The sequence below is a fragment of the Rutidosis leptorrhynchoides genome, chromosome 2 (genome assembly GCF_046630445.1).
Source record: "Rutidosis leptorrhynchoides isolate AG116_Rl617_1_P2 chromosome 2, CSIRO_AGI_Rlap_v1, whole genome shotgun sequence".
Lineage (NCBI taxonomy): Eukaryota > Viridiplantae > Streptophyta > Magnoliopsida > Asterales > Asteraceae > Rutidosis > Rutidosis leptorrhynchoides.
This window is the reverse complement of record NC_092334.1, coordinates 600,005,121-600,023,368: the sequence shown is the minus strand read 5'-3', so window position 1 is coordinate 600,023,368 and position 18,248 is coordinate 600,005,121. Positions and strand designations below refer to the sequence as shown.

Sequence of the window (18,248 nt, the reverse complement as noted above, 5' to 3'; positions counted from 1 at the left end):
TATACATTTTAACTGAGTCGTTAAGTCATCGTTAGTCGTTACATGTAAGTGTTGTTTTGAAACCTTTAAGTTAACGATCTCAATTAATGTTGTTAACCCATTGTTTATTATATCTAATGAGATGTTAAATTATTATATTATCATGATATTATGATATATTAATATATCTTAATATGATATATATACATTTAAATGTCGTTACAACGATAATCGTTACATATATGTCTCGTTTCGAAATCCTTAAGTTAGTAATCTTGTTTATATGTATATAACTCATTGTTAATATACTTATGGAGATACTTACTTATCATAATCTCATGTTAACCATATGTATATCCATATATATATCGTCATGTCATTTTTACAAGTTTTAACGTTCGTGAATCGCCGGTCAACTTGGGTGGTCAATTGTCTATATGAAACATATTTCAATTAATCAAGTCTTCACAAGTTTGATTGCTTAACATGTTGGAAACATTTAATCATGTAAATATCAATCTCAATTAATATATATAAACATGGAAAAGTTCGGGTCACTACAGTACCTACCCGTTAAATAAATTTCGTCCCGAAATTTTAAGCTGTTGAAGGTGTTGACGAATCTTCTGGAAATAGATGCGGGTATTTCTTCTTCATCTGATCTTCACACTCCCAGGTGAACTCGGGTCCTCTACGAGCATTCCATCGAACCTTAACAATTGGTATCTTGTTTTGCTTAAGTCTTTTAACCTCACGATCCATTATTTCAACGGGTTCTTCGATGAATTGAAGTTTTTCGTTGATTTGGATTTCATCTAACGGAATAGTGAGATCTTCTTTAGCAAAACATTTCTTCAAATTCGAGACGTGGAAAGTGTTATGTACAACCGCGAGTTGTTGAGGTAACTCAAGTCGGTAAGCTACTGGTCCGACACGATCAATAATCTTGAATGGTCCAATATACCTTGGATTTAATTTCCCTCGTTTACCAAATCGAACAACGCCTTTCCAAGGTGCAACTTTAAGCATGACCATCTCTCTAATTTCAAATTCTATATCTTTTCTTTTAATGTCAGCGTAGCTCTTTTGTCGACTTTGGGCGGTTTTCAACCGTTGTTGAATTTGGATGATCTTCTCGGTAGTTTCTTGTATAATCTCCGGACCCGTAATTTGTCTATCCCCCACTTCACTCCAACAAATCGGAGACCTGCACTTTCTACCATAAAGTGCTTCAAACGGCGCCATCTCAATGCTTGAATGGTAGCTGTTGTTGTAGGAAAATTCTGCTAACGGTAGATGTCGATCCCAACTGTTTTCGAAATCAATAACACATGCTCTTAGCATGTCTTCAAGCGTTTGTATCGTCCTTTCGCTCTGCCCATCAGTTTGTGGATGATAGGCAGTACTCATATCTAGACGAGTTCCTAATGCTTGCTGTAATGTCTGCCAGAATCTTGAAATAAATCTGCCATCCCTATCAGAGATAATAGAGATTGGTATTCCATGTCTAGAGACGACTTCCTTCAAATACAGTCGTGCTAACTTCTCCATCTTGTCATCTTCTCTTATTGGCAGGAAGTGTGCTGATTTGGTGAGACGATCAACTATTACCCAAATAGTATCAAAACCACTTGCAGTCCTTGGCAATTTAGTGATGAAATCCATGGTAATGTTTTCCCATTTCCATTCTGGGATTTCGGGTTGTTGAAGTAGACCTGATGGTTTCTGATGCTCAGCTTTGACCTTAGAACACGTCAAACATTCTCATATGTATTTAGCAACATCGGATTTCATACCCGGCCACCAAAAATGTTTCTTGAGATCCTTGTACATCTTCCCCGTTCCAGGATGTATTAAGTATCTGGTTTTATGAGCTTCTCTAAGTACCATTTCTCTCATATCTCCAAATTTTGGTACCCAAATCCTTTCAGCCCTATACCGGGTTTCGTCTTCCCGAATATTAAGATGCTGCTCCGATCCTTTGGGTATTTCATCCTTTAAATTTCCCTCTTTTAAAACTCCTTGTTGCGCCTCCTTTATTTGAGTAGTAAGGTTATTGTGAATCATTATATTCATAGATTTTACTCGAATGGGTTCTCTGTCCTTCCTGCTCAAGGCGTCGGCTACCACATTTGCCTTCCCCGGGTGGTAACGAATCTCAAAGTCGTAATCATTCAACAATTCAATCCACCTACGCTGCCTCATATTCAGTTGTTTCTGATTAAATATGTGTTGAAGACTTTTGTGGTCAGTATATATAATACTTTTGACCCCATATAAGTAGTGCCTTCAAGTCTTTAATGCAAAAACAACCGCGCCTAATTCCAAATCATGCGTCGTATAATTTTGCTCGTGAATCTTCAATTGTCTAGACGCATAAGCAATCACCTTCGTTCGTTGCATTAATACACAACCGAGACCTTGCTTTGATGCGTCACAATAAATCACAAAATCATCATTCCCTTCAGGCAATGACAATATAGGTGCCGTAGTTAGCTTTTTCTTCAATAACTGAAACGCTTTCTCTTGTTCATCCTTCCATTCAAATTTCTTCCCTTTATGCGTTAATGCAGTCAAGGGTTTTGCTATTCTGGAAAAGTCTTGGATGAACCTTCTGTAGTAACCAGCTAGTCCTAAAAACTGGCGTATGTGTTTCGGAGTTTTTGGGGTTTCCCACTTTTCAACAGTTTCTATCTTTGCAGGATCCACCTTAATACCTTTTTTGTTCACTATGTGACCGAGGAATTGAACTTCTTCCAACCAAAATGCACACTTTGAAAATTTAGCGTACAATTCTTCCTTCCTCAATACTTCTAACACCTTTCTCAAATGTTCACAGTGTTCTTGCTCATTCTTTGAGTAAATAAGTATGTCATCAATGAAAACAATGACAAACTTGTCAAGGTATGGTCCACACACTCGGTTCATAAGGTCCATGAATACAGCTGGTGCATTAGTTAAACCAAATGGCATGACCATAAACTCGTAATGACCGTAACATGTTCTGAAAGCAGTCTTTGGAATATCATCTTCTTTCACCCGCATTTGATGATACCCGGAACGTAAGTCAATCTTTGAATAAACTGACGAGCCTTGTAGTTGATCAAATAAGTCGTCGATTCTCGGTAGTGGGTAGCGGTTCTTGATGGTAAGTTTGTTCAACTCTCGGTAGTCGATACACAACCTGAATGTACCATCTTTCTTCTTGACAAACAAAACAGGAGCTCCCCACGGTGATGTGCTTGGTCGAATGAAACCATGCTCTAAAAGTTCTTGTAATTGGCTTTGCAGTTCTTTCATCTCACTGGGTGCGAGTCTGTAAGGAGCACGAGCTATTGGTGCAGCTCCTGGTACAAGATCTATTTGAAATTCAACGGATCGATGTGGGGGTAATCCCGGTAATTCTTTCGGAAATACATCGGGAAATTCTTTTGCTACGGGAACATCATTGATGCTCTTTTCTTCAGTTTGTACTTTCTCGACGTGTGCTAGAACAGCATAGCAACCTTTTCTTATTAGTTTTTGTGCCTTCAAATTACTAATAAGATGTAGCTTCGTGTTGCCCTTTTCTCCGTACACCATTAAGGGTTTTCCTTTTTCTCGTATAATGTGAATTGCATTTTTGTAACAAACGATCTCTGCTTTCACTTCTTTCAACCAGTCCATACCGATTATCACATCAAAACTCCCTAACTCTACTGGTATCAAGTCAATCTTAAATGTTTCGCTAACCAGTTTAATTTCTCGATTCCGACATATATTATCTGCTGAAATTAATTTGCCATTTGCTAATTCGAGTAAAAATTTACTATCCAAAGGCGTCAATGGACAACTTAATTTAGCACAAAAATCTCTACTCATATAGCTTCTATCCGCACCCGAATCAAATAAAACGTAAGCAGATTTATTGTCAATAAGAAACGTACCCGTAACAAGCTCCGGGTCTTCCTGTGCCTCTGCCGCATTAATATTGAAAACTCTTCCGCTGCCTTGTCCATTCGTGTTCTCCTGGTTCGGGCAATTTCTAATAATGTGGCCCGGTTTTCCACATTTATAACAAACTACATTGGCATAACTTGCTCCGACACTACTTGCTCCGCCATTACTCGTTCTGACACCATTTGTTCCTTTCGTTCTATTAACCCCTGGTCCGTAGACCTCACACTTCGCCGCGCTATGACCATTTCTTTTACACTTGTTGCAAAATTTGGTGCAGAACCCCGAGTGATACTTTTCACACCTTTGGCATAGCTGCTTCTGATTGTTGTTGCTGTTGCGGTTATTATTGTTGTTGGGATGATTGTTGTAGTTGCTATTGTTGTTTTTGTTGTTGTTGTTGTTGTTGTTGGGCCGTTTGTTGTAGTTGCGATTGATGTTGCGATTGTTGGGATAATTGTTGCGATTATTGTTGTAATTGCTGTTGTTGTTGTATTGGTGATTCTTATCACCGTTTTCCTCCCACTTTCTTTTGACTTGCTTCACATTGGCCTCTTCAGCAGTCTGTTCTTTAATTCTTTCTTCAATCTGGTTCACTAGTTTGTGAGCCATTCTACATGCCTGTTGTATGGAGGCAGGCTCGTGTGAACTTATATCTTCTTGGATTCTTTCCAGTAATCCTTTCACAAACGCGTCGATCTTCTCTTCCTCATCTTCGAATGCTCCCGGACACAATAGGCACAATTCTGTGAATCGTCTTTCGTACGTGGTAATATCAAATCCTTGGGTTCGTAACCCTCTAAGTTCTGTCTTGAGCTTATTGACCTTGGTTCTGGGACGGTACTTCTCGTTCATCACGTGCTTGAATACTGACCATGGTAGTGCGTACTCATCGTCTTGTCCCATTTGCTCTAGATAGGTATTCCACCATGTTAACGCAGAACCTGTGAAGGTATGCGTAGCGTACTTTACTTTGTCCTCTTCAGTACACTTACTTATGGCAAACACCGATTCGACCTTCTCGGTCCACCGTTTCAATCCGATCGGTCCTTCGGTTCCATCAAATTCCAAAGGTTTGCAGGCAGTGAATTCTTTGTAGGTGCATCCTACACGATTTCCTGTACTGCTAGATCCAAGGTTATTGTTGGTATGTAGCGCAGCCTATACTGCGGCTATGTTTGAAGCTAGAAAAGTACGGAATTCCTCTTCATTCATATTCACGGTGTCTCGAGTAGTCGGTGCCATTTCCTTCAAAATAGTCAAATGGAACAAGTTAATCATACATAATATCAAGAGTAGTTAATAGTATTTCGTAGCATAATATGAACTCATTTATAAAAGCTTTTTCTTCATATTAGCGTTTTATAAGTTTAAATTCGGGTAGTACATACCCGTTAAGTTCATACTTAGTAGCTAATATACAATTCAACTACTATAATTCTATATGAAAAACTGATTATAATAATATTTCGCGTTCAAACTTTTATACAATATTTTACAAACTTACAATACCGCTTATTTTACATAAAGCATGAAATATAGCACACAATAACTTTGATACAAGATAGTTGTGAAGATAATTCTAGCTAGTACAAAAGTCGTTCAACAAAGGCAATAAAGACACGTAATTCATACGTCCAGAAACAAGTCATGCATTCTGGTTTTACTAGGACTACTTCCCATCCTTGGTCTTGTGGAACATAACCGTTATGGCCGTTGATAAGACAGCGTGTTGTAACATCGTCAAAGGGACGAGGGTTACGTAATGTCCAACAGTCCCGTAACAATCTAAAAACCTCATTTCTTACCCCAATTACCGACTCCGTCACTTGTGGGAACGTTTTGTTTAATAGTTGTAGGCCGATGTTCTTGTTCTCACTTTGGTGAGAAGCGAACATTACTAATCTGTAAGCATAACATGCTTCTTTATGTTGCATGTTAGCCGCTTTTTCTAAATCACGAAGTCCAATATTCGGATATCTTGAGTCAAAATAATTTCTTAACCCATTGCGTAAAATAGCATTTGAGTTCCCCGCAATATATGCGTCAAAGTAAACACATCGTAACTTATGGATTTCCCAATATGATATCCCCCATCTTTCGAACGAAAGCCTTTTATAAACCAAGGCATTCTTGGAACGTTCTTCGAATGTCTTACAAACTGATCTCGCCTTAAATAGTTGTGCCGAAGAATTCTGACCGACTCTAGACAAGATTTCATCAATCATGTCTCCGGGTAGGTCTCTTAAAATATTGGGTTGTCTATCCATTTTGTGTTTTTATACTGTAAAATAGACAAGAGTTAGATTCATAAAAAAAAATACTTATTAATACAAGCAATTTTTACATATATCATAAAGCATAAGCACACTATATTACATATATTACACCACACGAATACAACTATCTTATTCCGACTCGCTTGTTTCTTCTTCTTCGGTTTAGGTTCGTTTTGCCAAGTTTCTAGGGATATATGATGTTCCCCTAATACGAGCCGTCGTTTTCCACATTGGTTTAGAAAAACCTGGTGGTTTAGAGGTTCCCGGGTCATTGTTACAACTTAAGGACTTCGGGGGTTGACGATACATATAAAGTTCATCGGGGTTGGAATTAGATTTCTCTATTTTTATGCCCTTTCCCTTATTATTTTCCTTTGCCTTTTTAAATTCAGTTGGCGTAATTTCTATAACATCATCGGAATTCTCGTCAGAATCCGATTCATCGGAGAATTGGTAATCCTCCCAATATTTTGCTTCCTTAGCGGAAACACCATTGACCATAATTAACCTTGGTCGGTTGGTTGAGGATTTTCTTTTACTCAACCGTTTTATTATTTCTCCCACCGGTTCTATTTCTTCATCCGGTTCCGATTCTTCTTCCGGTTCCGATTCTTCTTCTGGTTCCGACTCTTCTTCCGGTTCCTCTTCGGGAACTTGTGAATCAGTCCACGAATCATTCCAATTTACATTTGACTCTTCATTATTATTAGGTGAGTCAATGGGACTTGTTCTAGAGGTAGACATCTATCACATAATATCAAACGCGTTAAGAGATTAATATATCACATAATATTCACATGTTAAAAATATATAGTTTCCAACAAAATTTGTTAAGCAATCATTTTTCAAGTAAACACGGTCGAAGTCCAGACTCACTAATGCATCCTAACAAACTCGATAAGACACACTAATGTAAAATTCTGGTTCTCTAAGACCAACGCTCGGATACCAACTGAAATGTCCCGTTCTTATTGATTAAAATCGTTCCATATTAATTGATTTCGTTGCGAGGTTTTGACCTCTATATAAGATGTTTTTCAAAGACTGCATTCATTTTTAAAACAAACCATAACCTTTATTTCATAAATAAAGGTTTAAAAAGCTTTACGTAGATTATCAAATAATGATAATCTAAAATATCCTGTTTACACACGACCATTACATAATGGTTTACAATACAAATATGTTACATCGAAATCAGTTTCTTAAATGCAGTTTTTACACAATATCATACAAACATGGACTCCAAATCTTGTCCTTATTTTAGTATGCAATAGTGGAAGCTCTTAATATTCACCTGAGAATAAACATGCTTTAAACGTCAACAAAAATGTTGGTAAGTTATAGGTTTAACCTATATATATCAAATCGTAACAATAGACCACAAGATTTCATATTTCAATACACATCCCATACATAGAGATAAAAATCATTCATATGGTGAACACATGGTAACCGACATTAACAAGATGCATATATAATAATATCCCCATCATTCCGGGACACCCTTCGGATATGATATAAATTTCGAAGTACTAAAGCATCCGGTACTTTGGATGGGGTTTGTTAGGCCCAATAGATCTATCTATAGGATTCGCGTCAATTAGGGTGTCTGTTCCCTAATTCTTAGATTACCAGACTTAATAAAAAGGGGCATATTCGATTTCGATAATTCAACCATAGAATGTAGTTTCACGTACTTGTGTCTATTTTGTAAATCATTTATAAAACCTGCATGTATTCTCATCCCAAAAATATTAGATTTTAAAAGTGGGACTATAACTCACTTTCACAGATTTTTACTTCGTCGGGAAGTAAGACTTGGCCACTGGTTGATTCACGAACCTATAACAATATATACATATATATCAAAGTATGTTCAAAATATATTTACAACACTTTAAATATATGTTGATGTTTTAAGATTATTAAGTCAGTTGTCCTCGTTAGTAACCTACAACTAGTTGTCCACAGTTAGATGTACAGAAATAAATCGATAAATATTATCTTGAATCAATCCACGACCCAGTGTATACGTATCTCAGTATTGATCACAACTCAAACTATATATATTTTGGAATCAACCTCAACCCTGTATAGCTAACTCCAACATTCACATATAGAGTGTCTATGGTTGTTCCGAAATATATATAGATGTGTCGACATGATAGGTCGAAACATTGTATACGTGTCTATGGTATCTCAAGATTACATAATATACAATACAAGTTGATTAAGTTATGGTTGGAATAGATTTGTTACCAATTTTCACGTAGCTAAAATGAGAAAAATTATCCAATCTTGTTTTACCCATAACTTCTTCATTTTAAATCCGTTTTGAGTGAATCAAATTGCTATGGTTTCATATTGAACTCTATTTTATGAATCTAAATAGAAAATGTATAGGTTTATAGTCAGAAAAATAAGTTACAAGTCGTTTTTGTAAAGGTAGTCATTTCAGTCGAAAGAACGACGTCTAGATGACCATTTAAGAAAACTTACTTTCACTTTGAGTTTAACCATAATTTTTGGATCTAGTTTCATGTTCATAATAAAAATCATTTTCCCAGAATACAAACTTTTAAATCAAAGTTTATCATAGTTTTTAATTAACTAACCCAAAACAGCCTGCGGTGTTACTACGACGGCGTAAATCCGGTTTTACGGTGTTTTTCGTGTTTCCAGGTTTTAAATCATTAAGTTAGCATATCATATAGATATAGAACATGTGTTTAGTTAATTTTAAAAGTCAAGTTAGAAGGATTAACTTTTGTTTGCAAACAAGTTTAGAATTAACTAAACTATGTTCTAGTGATTACGAGTTTAAACCTTCGAATAAGATAGTTTTATATATATGAATCGAATGATGTTATGAACATCATTACTACCTCAAGTTTAGTAGGTAAACCTACTGGAAGTGACAAGAAATGATCTAGCTTCAAAGGATCTTGGATGGCTTGAAAGTTCTTGAAGTAGGATCATGACACAAAAACAAGTTCAAGTAAGATTTTTACTCGAATTAAGATAGTTTATAGTTATAGAAATTGAATCAAAGTTTGAATATGAATATTACCTTGAATAAGAAATATAACCTACTGTATATAACAAAGGTTTCTTGATCTTAGATGATTACTTGGAATGGATTAGAAAGCTTGGAAGTAAATTAGTAAACTTGAAGGGATTTTTGAAGTGTTCTTGAAGTGTTCTTCCTATGATGATTATAGCTTGATTCTTGAAGTGATTTTTGATGAAGATGATGATTAACTACTGGAAAAATACGTTCATAATAGTGTGTGTGTGTTGATAGAGAATTAGAAAGAGAATTGGAAGTGAAATGGAGTGAATGATGAGTGGTAATTGGTGAGTGGTGAGTGGGGTTAAAAGGAGTTCTAGTTAGTTGACTAGCTCATGGTAGAAGTTAAAATTGATTAGTCATACATGACATAATCAAGAGTGGAATCCCATGCTAGTTCCTATTGGTATATACCCATAGTAAGTACGTTTTGAAGCTGTGTATAATACGGGTAAGAATACGACTAGAATTCTTGATGAAAGAAAAGAATGGGAAAGTAACTGTAACCATTTTCGTTAAGTATGAGTGTTTTGATATATGTCTTGAAGTCTTCCAAAAGTATTTTAATACATCTAAATACACTACATGTATATACATTTTAACTGAGTCGTTAAGTCATCGTTAGTCGTTACATGTAAGTGTTGTTTTGAAACCTTTAAGTTAACGATCTCAATTAATGTTGTTAACCCATTGTTTATTATATCTAATGAGATGTTAAATTATTATATTATCATGATATTATGATATATTAATATATCTTAATATGATATATATACATTTAAATGTCGTTACAACGACAATCGTTACATATATGTCTCGTTTCGAAATCCTTAAGTTAGTAGTCTTGTTTATATGTATATAGCTCATTGTTAATATACTTATGGAGATACTTACTTATCATAATCTCATGTTAACCATATTTATATCCATATATATATCGTCATGTCGTTTTTACAAGTTTTAACGTTCGTGAATCGCCGGTCAACTTGGGTGGTCAATTGTCTATATGAAACATATTTCAATTAATCAAGTCTTCACAAGTTTGATTGCTTAACATGTTGGAAACATTTAATCATGTAAATATCAATCTCAATTAATATATATAAGCATGGAAAAGTTCGGGTCACTACAAGCAAGGCAATCACAAGAAATGTGGCAAACAATCGAAGGGAATAAGATCCCAATAATATTTTTAACAACTCTAAACACAGTTGCTATAACTGGAGCTGTTACATTACCAGCTACTTCTTCCTAATTAGGAAGACACAATTATATTCCAATAATCGTAATCAATCAGAACAGACTATAGACACATAAGGTGTTTGCCAATAATTTACACTACTATAATAAATATATAATTTATTAAGAACATACCTTCACTCTGACAATTCCAACACACATTATCTTTAAACGAACAAGACTGAACATTGTGTCCTATCAAACCACAATGGTAACATCGACAGGTCCTTTCAGAACACTTTCCAACATGAGTTTCTCTACAATGAGCACACCACGTTTCTGATTTTGACTTAGATACACCCTGAGTCTATTTTCTTTTCATCCTATTCCAAAAAGTTTTCTTTGACTTGGAACTAGATTGGCTTATTGTCTGATTTTGCTGCTGAACACTTACATTCTCTTTTCTACGGTTAATTACAGCCTTAATATCATCCTCGGCCATTTTTTCCATAATAAAGGCTTGAGACAAAGTAGTGGCAACTCTTTCTATGGTTCTGTACTCCAGCAACAACATCTTCACAAAATGATCAATTTTGGATTGTTCATCAGGAACCCATTGATGCGCAAACCTTAGTTTATCAGTATACTGTTCAATTGCATCGTCTACAGACATCTGCTCGGCCATCTTTAACTCTAAAAACTCTCTCTTTAACTTTCCAATCTCATACGGGATATAATACCATTCACACACTTTTTCATAAAACTGCTCCCAAGTGATTTGACCAAATTGTTCCTTTGTTACATGGGTAACGATAGAATCCCACCATACCATAGCTTTATTCTTCAATAACTGACAAGCAAAGGTAACTCTGAGTTCTGGTCACATTGACACACTTCAAAAACTCGGTTCACTTCTCTCAACCAATTTAATGAGTCATTCGGGTTAGCACTGCCCGAATACGTAGGAGGGTTACAATGTAAAAACTGTTTATAGGTACACTTCTTCTTGGTTTCAATTATGGGTTGCTGAAACATCTGATATGGATACATCATTTGGTCGGAATGTGAATAATTGAACTGAGGTGAAATTTGGAATTGTGGTTGTGGTTGCTGTTGTGCGTCTCTAACGGGCAAAGACGCATATTGTGGGATCAGAAAACCCGACGGTGTTAATGAATTAGTTATGGTTGGAGCAATAGTGATATCAACTGGTTGTGACTGTTGTTGCTCTAGTTCCTGTATTCTATCCCTCATTTCTTTCAACTGACTATGTAACTGAAAATTATACTTTTGCAAGTCATCTTCTGCACTATGCTCCTCTGAGGATGCTCTCATTATTCTGGGGATCAAGGGGGTATCGACATCTCGAGTTTGATCATCCATACCTGTCTTATCACAACATCTCACAAAAGCTTAGTGGATAATCAGTTAGTACATAGCAACTAACACGTAACCCACCTACATTCACTTTCCCTTTCCCCCACTAGGATGTTTGACACAAATCCAATCAAGATTTGGGAACATGACATTCATCACAATGTACATGCCAAACCTATGCTCTGATACCAAGTTGTAACACCGTAATTTTTTTTTTAAATCACAGCGGAAGTATTTAAAGTATATAACATTTACATATTACAATACAACTGGTGTTACTTTTCAAAACAGTTATCCATAGTATATTAAACATCAGAGTTCTTCAGTGTGTCAAACATAACCAAAGCACGATTATCTTCTCCCGTCCCTAGCATGCAAAACAATATAACCCGCAGGGGAGAAAATGTGGGGGATTAGCATAACGCTAAGTGAATGAGATATCCCAACCGATATTACTATCAAGTACCAAGCCTAGCATTTAGAGATCATGCATCAGTCATGGAAAAGTGGACATAGTGTTACACTACTATCATATAATAGAGCATTACACATATGTATTATACAGAGCTAGGCAAATAATCAGAGCAGTAATAGCATCAACAAGCTATTCACTAAGGGCACCAAAGGCACTACCCTAACATAGCCTTACATAGCTATACAATAAGGGTATCAATAGCTCTACATAGCTATTCACTAAGTATCAATAGCTCTACACAGCTATTCACTCTCATAGCACTAACGGCTATACATAGCACTAACGGCTATACATAGCACTAACGGCTATAAATACAAGAGGATCGTTGACCCTGCCAGGTCTACAACTGCTAGCTGATCAAGCTAGAGCTGTACCGATATCCCTCGTTATTGTCACACAGTATACCTCTCCTGACGTTTACATACGTCAATTGTAATATACTGCCATTACAATAAACAATGAGCCCAACCCTTCTATACATGGTTGACCTCTTCTGTCCCTTCTATACACGGACAGTTCTCACATTTGAACATAAACCACCTACAACCTCATGGTATGTAACATCACTAATAACCAACGGGTACCCTAATCAGGCATGCTATAGATTCAATCTAATCAGGCAACTTGATAACAGCAGTATCACCTACTACTTATAATTAAAACAGTAATCAACATGCATATAGATTATCATAATCTTTAATAGCATAACAGTGGGTAGTAACTACACTTGTTACTAAATACCAATATCCATAAGGATAGTCCCACTCACCGATTACCAGCAAGAACTCAGTGGTCTAATGTTACTGAGTCTTCTCCGTTCCTTTATCACCTGAGAACATCATATACTGAGTTAGTATACTTTTCCAAACAATGGTAATCATCAATTCATACTTTAAATCACATCATATAACTCTATATTCATTATTTGACAAGGCTACATAAGAGTCCATACGAAAACAACTCTTATACGCGTGTAAAACGAAGCATACAAGCTACCACAGCCTTTTGACCCCAAATAAGTCTGAATTATTATTTTAAAACCTTACCATTAGAAAGTAAACTTCATTATATTTCCAACGATATTTGATTCATCAAAAACGGAGTTACGGTTTGAAAGTTACGGCCAAAACAAGTTTTCCAAAAAGCTGACAGACTGCAACCGCCCGGTTGCACCTGCAACCGCCCGGTTGCACCCTGCAACAGCCCAGTTGCACCCAAAATGGCCCGGATACACCCCGTAACCGTACAGATGCATCCTGCAACTGTACGGGAGTTTTTCATCAGTATCAGGTCGTTGTTTTCGTCATTTTGAACCCCAAATCTCGTTTTTGCACTGTTTTGACACTAAAAATCACTTAGAGAACATACATAACTCATATACAAACGTTTACTAACATCAATTTGACACAAACAACACATTTAGATCAAGATTTGATCAAAAACCCATTTGATATGAAACTTTGATAAAACCCAAATTAAATACAGATTAAAGCACGAATTTGACATGTAAAATACCTTGTAATGATCACGAAATCACTAATAACAAATACCCCAAATCGATTTAACACAAAAACGAGAATCAAGAACTAGGGTTCTGGATTAGGGATGCATTTGTGTATGTGTTTGTGTACAGAGGTTTCCAAAAATGGAAACTAAAACAAATACAGAAGTATATATGACTAAGGGGTTTCTTCATGGTGAGGAAACCTCTTCTGTGTCTCACACGGGTATTTACCAGTTATCTAAAATACGAAACACCTCATTAAGTGGTCCAAACGAGGTCTAATTTAAATAAACAAACTTGTTCTGTGACCCTTGTCACGAACTGGTCTCAACTATATAATTAAATAATTATAAACACGTAATTATTAAAATAACATATAATTATTAAAATTAATAATATTAACACACACACACAGGGTAAAATGGTCATTTCCTGCTAGGCCCAGTCTGAGGGTGTTACATAGAGTATAAGATAAGATTAACTAACATCTCGATTGACATGTTTATTCTAGCTTTATTTTGTCAATATTTATATTTCTGCTTAGAGCCTAAATTGAACTCTAAGCATGTTCTTAAACTCAAGGAATTTGATTCTATCATTTTCATGGCGTCTTTATTTATATTATTTATTTTCATTTTTATATATTTATTATTTTATTTTTATTTATTTATTTATTTATTTTATTTTATTTTATTTTTATTTATTTTTTATTTTTATTTTTTTAATTTTAAATTTTCTCTACGCCGGAGGTCCGTTTGGAAGCAATCTCTTTAGCCGTCAATCGAGAAAGGGATGACTCTCTCTACTCTTGTGAGTGTTTCACTCAGGATGGAGAAACGATTTCTCGATCTTTATTCAAGGATAGAGGAAGGATTGTCTACGTACCACCTCCCCCGTACCTCATACATATGAGATTGGGTTTTGTTGTTGTTGTTTAATTTCCGATCAATTTTTTGGACTGCAATCTATGTTATCTGTCGATCAATTTTAGGGTAGCAACTTACATTATTTTTCTATCAGTATGTAAGGATAATAGCTGAGAAAAGTCAACTTCACACCGATGCCGCAACCCAATCATGATGGAGATCGAAGTTGCCCTATACTGCAATAATCAGAAGACATGTTGCACAACCAAGTGCTGAATGGGTATTTCTTCAAGAAATGAATTTAGAGATTTTCCTTAAAAAAATTGAAAAAATGGTATAAATTTGAAGGTCTTTTTTAATCCATTTTGATATTAGATATATTTTATGTTTGTATTGTATAATATTTGGTTAAAAACATATGAACGAATTAAGTTTTAATGTGTTTTATTGATTTAACTTTCATAAAGTATTATAATAAAATAAATAAATTAAAGTCCAAATAAAAAAAAAATTAAATTACAATTTCAAAACTCAATTCATGATACTTATAATGAAACGTTAAGTGTAATCATTTTCATTCGAGTTTTATCAGACACATTATAATTAAATGGATAATAGTAGTTCACTATTAAAAAATGTAATGTAAATAAGACCACTTTCACCGTACACTCCATCGTACACTCCAATCTGGGTTGTATACAACCCAAATTAAACGTACAAATACTAACAAGTCAAGCTCAAGACATGTTCAATTCGTTAATTAATTTTCCATCGCTAACCGGGTCATCTTCTAACCAACAAAATCAAATGAGTTTTACTAGTTACGCGATTAATCCATATACCAACCAACATTATATTAATCCTCCATTTCAACTCCATTTTCATACACTTATTCAACCACATTTCCAAACACCTTATCAAACTCCATTGGAGGAGATCAAAGAAACCGAACTTGATGATGTTCGTCGAATACGGCATTTCGTTTGTCATCCGAGGAAGCCTGACAGTCAATTGTTGCTTCCGCTAATAAAACAAGAGAAACAATGAAAAAGCTAGTAGAGGTACGTGAGGTGCGTATACTTTTAAAAAGTTTCAAAGCTTCTTTCAAATTCGGTGTCAACCAACTTGTTGCCGAACGAATATCATAAGGTGATGAAAGCTAGGGCGAAGCTTTAAAAGAAATACGCCAAGGAATTTGAAGATTCGGATGACGGATAATAGTTTTATAGCATCGTATTATTTAAGTTCTACAATTATGTTGTTTTAAATTATTAGAGTGCTCCCAACCATGACATGGTTTCTTCCAGGACTAACCAACTATTCAGTGCCACATCAGCACCTCCATCTCACTTCCTTCCTAGGACTAAACTCAGGACTAAACACTCCCAACAAAGACACTCCTCCTTCCATTTTTTATTTTCTTTTTGAATTATTTTATATTATCAAAAAATTACAATTATTTAAATAAAACTAAACTTTTATTAAAAATTAAAAAACATTACAATAATTAAAATAAAAAAGTACATTAAAATAAAAAATACAATTAAAATAAAAATATGATTAAAAATAAAATTACATTAAAACATCAATTAAAAGACCTATTCTTCATCGTCGTCTTCTTGATCTTCTTCATCGTCGTCTTCTTGATCTTCTTCATCCTCGTCATCGGGAATGTGTGAAGGTCCGGCGTCATCTTGGTTGTTTGGATTTCTTGTGGGATCATGTCGTATGCGATAATTTGGTGGAAGATTATGTATGTGTTCTACAAGCATATGTTTTAGTAGTTGATGAATGTCTGCATCTCTTATTTCCGCGTCCACTCGCATATGCGCTTCAACCCTTTCTTGGAATGATCTCGGTGGTCGTCGAACCGGACGATAATTCTCCTCGAGTCCACAAAATGCACGGCCGTTGTCCTCGGTTATCATATTATTTAATATCACACATGATAACAAAATCCTTCTAATTTTGCGGATATAATACGGTCGTGCCGGACGTTGAACAATTTGCCATCGGCCTTGTAGTATTCCAAATGCTCGTTCAATATCTTTTCTTGCCGATTCTTGATACCTTTTGAATTTTTTTTGTTTCGGGTCTATCGAATTTTTGAACGACTTAACTATTGTAGACCATTCCGGGTAAATTCCATCCGCCAAATAATAACCCTTAGTAAACGTACATCCGTTAACCGTATACGTACATGGTGGTGCTTCACCGGCTAATAACTCACTAAACAAGTCGGATTGATTTAGCACGTTGATATCATTGTTTGATCCGGCAATTCCAAAAAACGCGTGCCAAAACCATCCATCGTACGATGTTATCGCTTCAAGCATAATTGACGGGTAACCATCGTCACCTCGTGTATAATGACCCTTCCAACGTGCCGGACAATTTCTCCATCTCCAATGCATACAATCAATACTTCCTAACATCCCCGGAAAACCATGTATTTGAGCATGTTTAGTGGTCAAACGTTGCACATCTTGTGCAGTTGGCCGTCTCAAATATTCGGGACCGTACAAGTGGAAAATACATTTGCAAAAATTGTTTAAACAATCATATGAGGTTTGTTCACCCATATGCAAATATTCATCAAAAACATCGGTCGAAGCGGCATAAGCTAGTTGACGTATGGCGGATGTTACTTTTTGAACAATATTAAAACCAAGTAATCTGATAGCATCACGTTTTTGAATAAAATAAGTAAAATATTTAGGAACCGGAGTTTGAGAAAAGTTCAATATACCTTGACATATACGAAGAAATAGAGGTTTGCTCATTCGATAACGATTACGAAAATAATCGTCCTGAAATGTGGGATTGTCGGAGAAATAATCATTCCATAAAGCCAATGCATGACCCTGACGACCTCTATGTAAATATCTTCTAGGTGCCCGTGGTATTTGTTCTACTTCTTCGTTATCACTTAATTCATCTAGCGCGTCAATGACTTCGAGTGCTCGATTCGTAGTCGTATTTCTGATTGATAATACCATATTTACGTCGGGCTCGGAGTCGGAACTCATTTTGTTTATTTGAGTATAAAAAGGTTAAAATTGGGTAGAAAATATGAAATGAGAGTGTATGTTTATAATGTTAAAAATATTGTTTGGTGTGTATATATAGTGTAAAAAAGGAAGAAAAAAAATAAAAAAAAATATAAACTAGCTGTTGAATGAGCCGTTGGGTTTAATTCAGATTTTTTTTTTCCTCGGCCTTTTACGTCCACAAACATGCTCACAATAGACAATCGGCTGGACGAAATAGCCTGGGCGACACCTGGGCGAGGTGGTGCCAACGGCGCCCAGGGTGGGCGGACCTGGGCGGTTCACCTGGACGAACCGTTGGGAGAGCTCTTATTGTAACCTTTTTAATTATGTCCTTTAAGTTATTAATGTAATCTTTTGAATAAATGGAAGTCTTTTTATTTTTATAAAAATGTATTTTTTTAAGATAATAATAATAATAATAATAATAATAATAATAATAATAATAATAATAATAATAATAATAATAATAATAATAATAATAATAATAATAATAATAATAATAATAATAATAAACAAAATACATAGCA

The 18,248-nt window shown here is 35.4% G+C and overlaps 1 protein-coding gene across 1 annotated transcript; it reads right to left on the bottom strand.

Moving 5' to 3' along the window:
- Window positions 1-16,266: 16,266 nt before the first annotated feature.
- LOC139889947 (uncharacterized) lies at window positions 16,267-17,667 on the bottom strand. The gene has a single exon (XM_071872856.1). It carries the CDS (start codon window positions 17,665-17,667, stop codon window positions 16,267-16,269), a length of 1,401 nt encoding a protein of 466 aa, XP_071728957.1.
- Window positions 17,668-18,248: the final 581 nt, after the last annotated feature.

Bases quoted from the DNA above. Each gene is read 5' to 3' on its own strand.
- LOC139889947 (XM_071872856.1), bottom strand. From the start codon at position 17,667: ATGGTATTATCAATCAGAAATACGACTACGAATCGAGCACTCGAAGTC.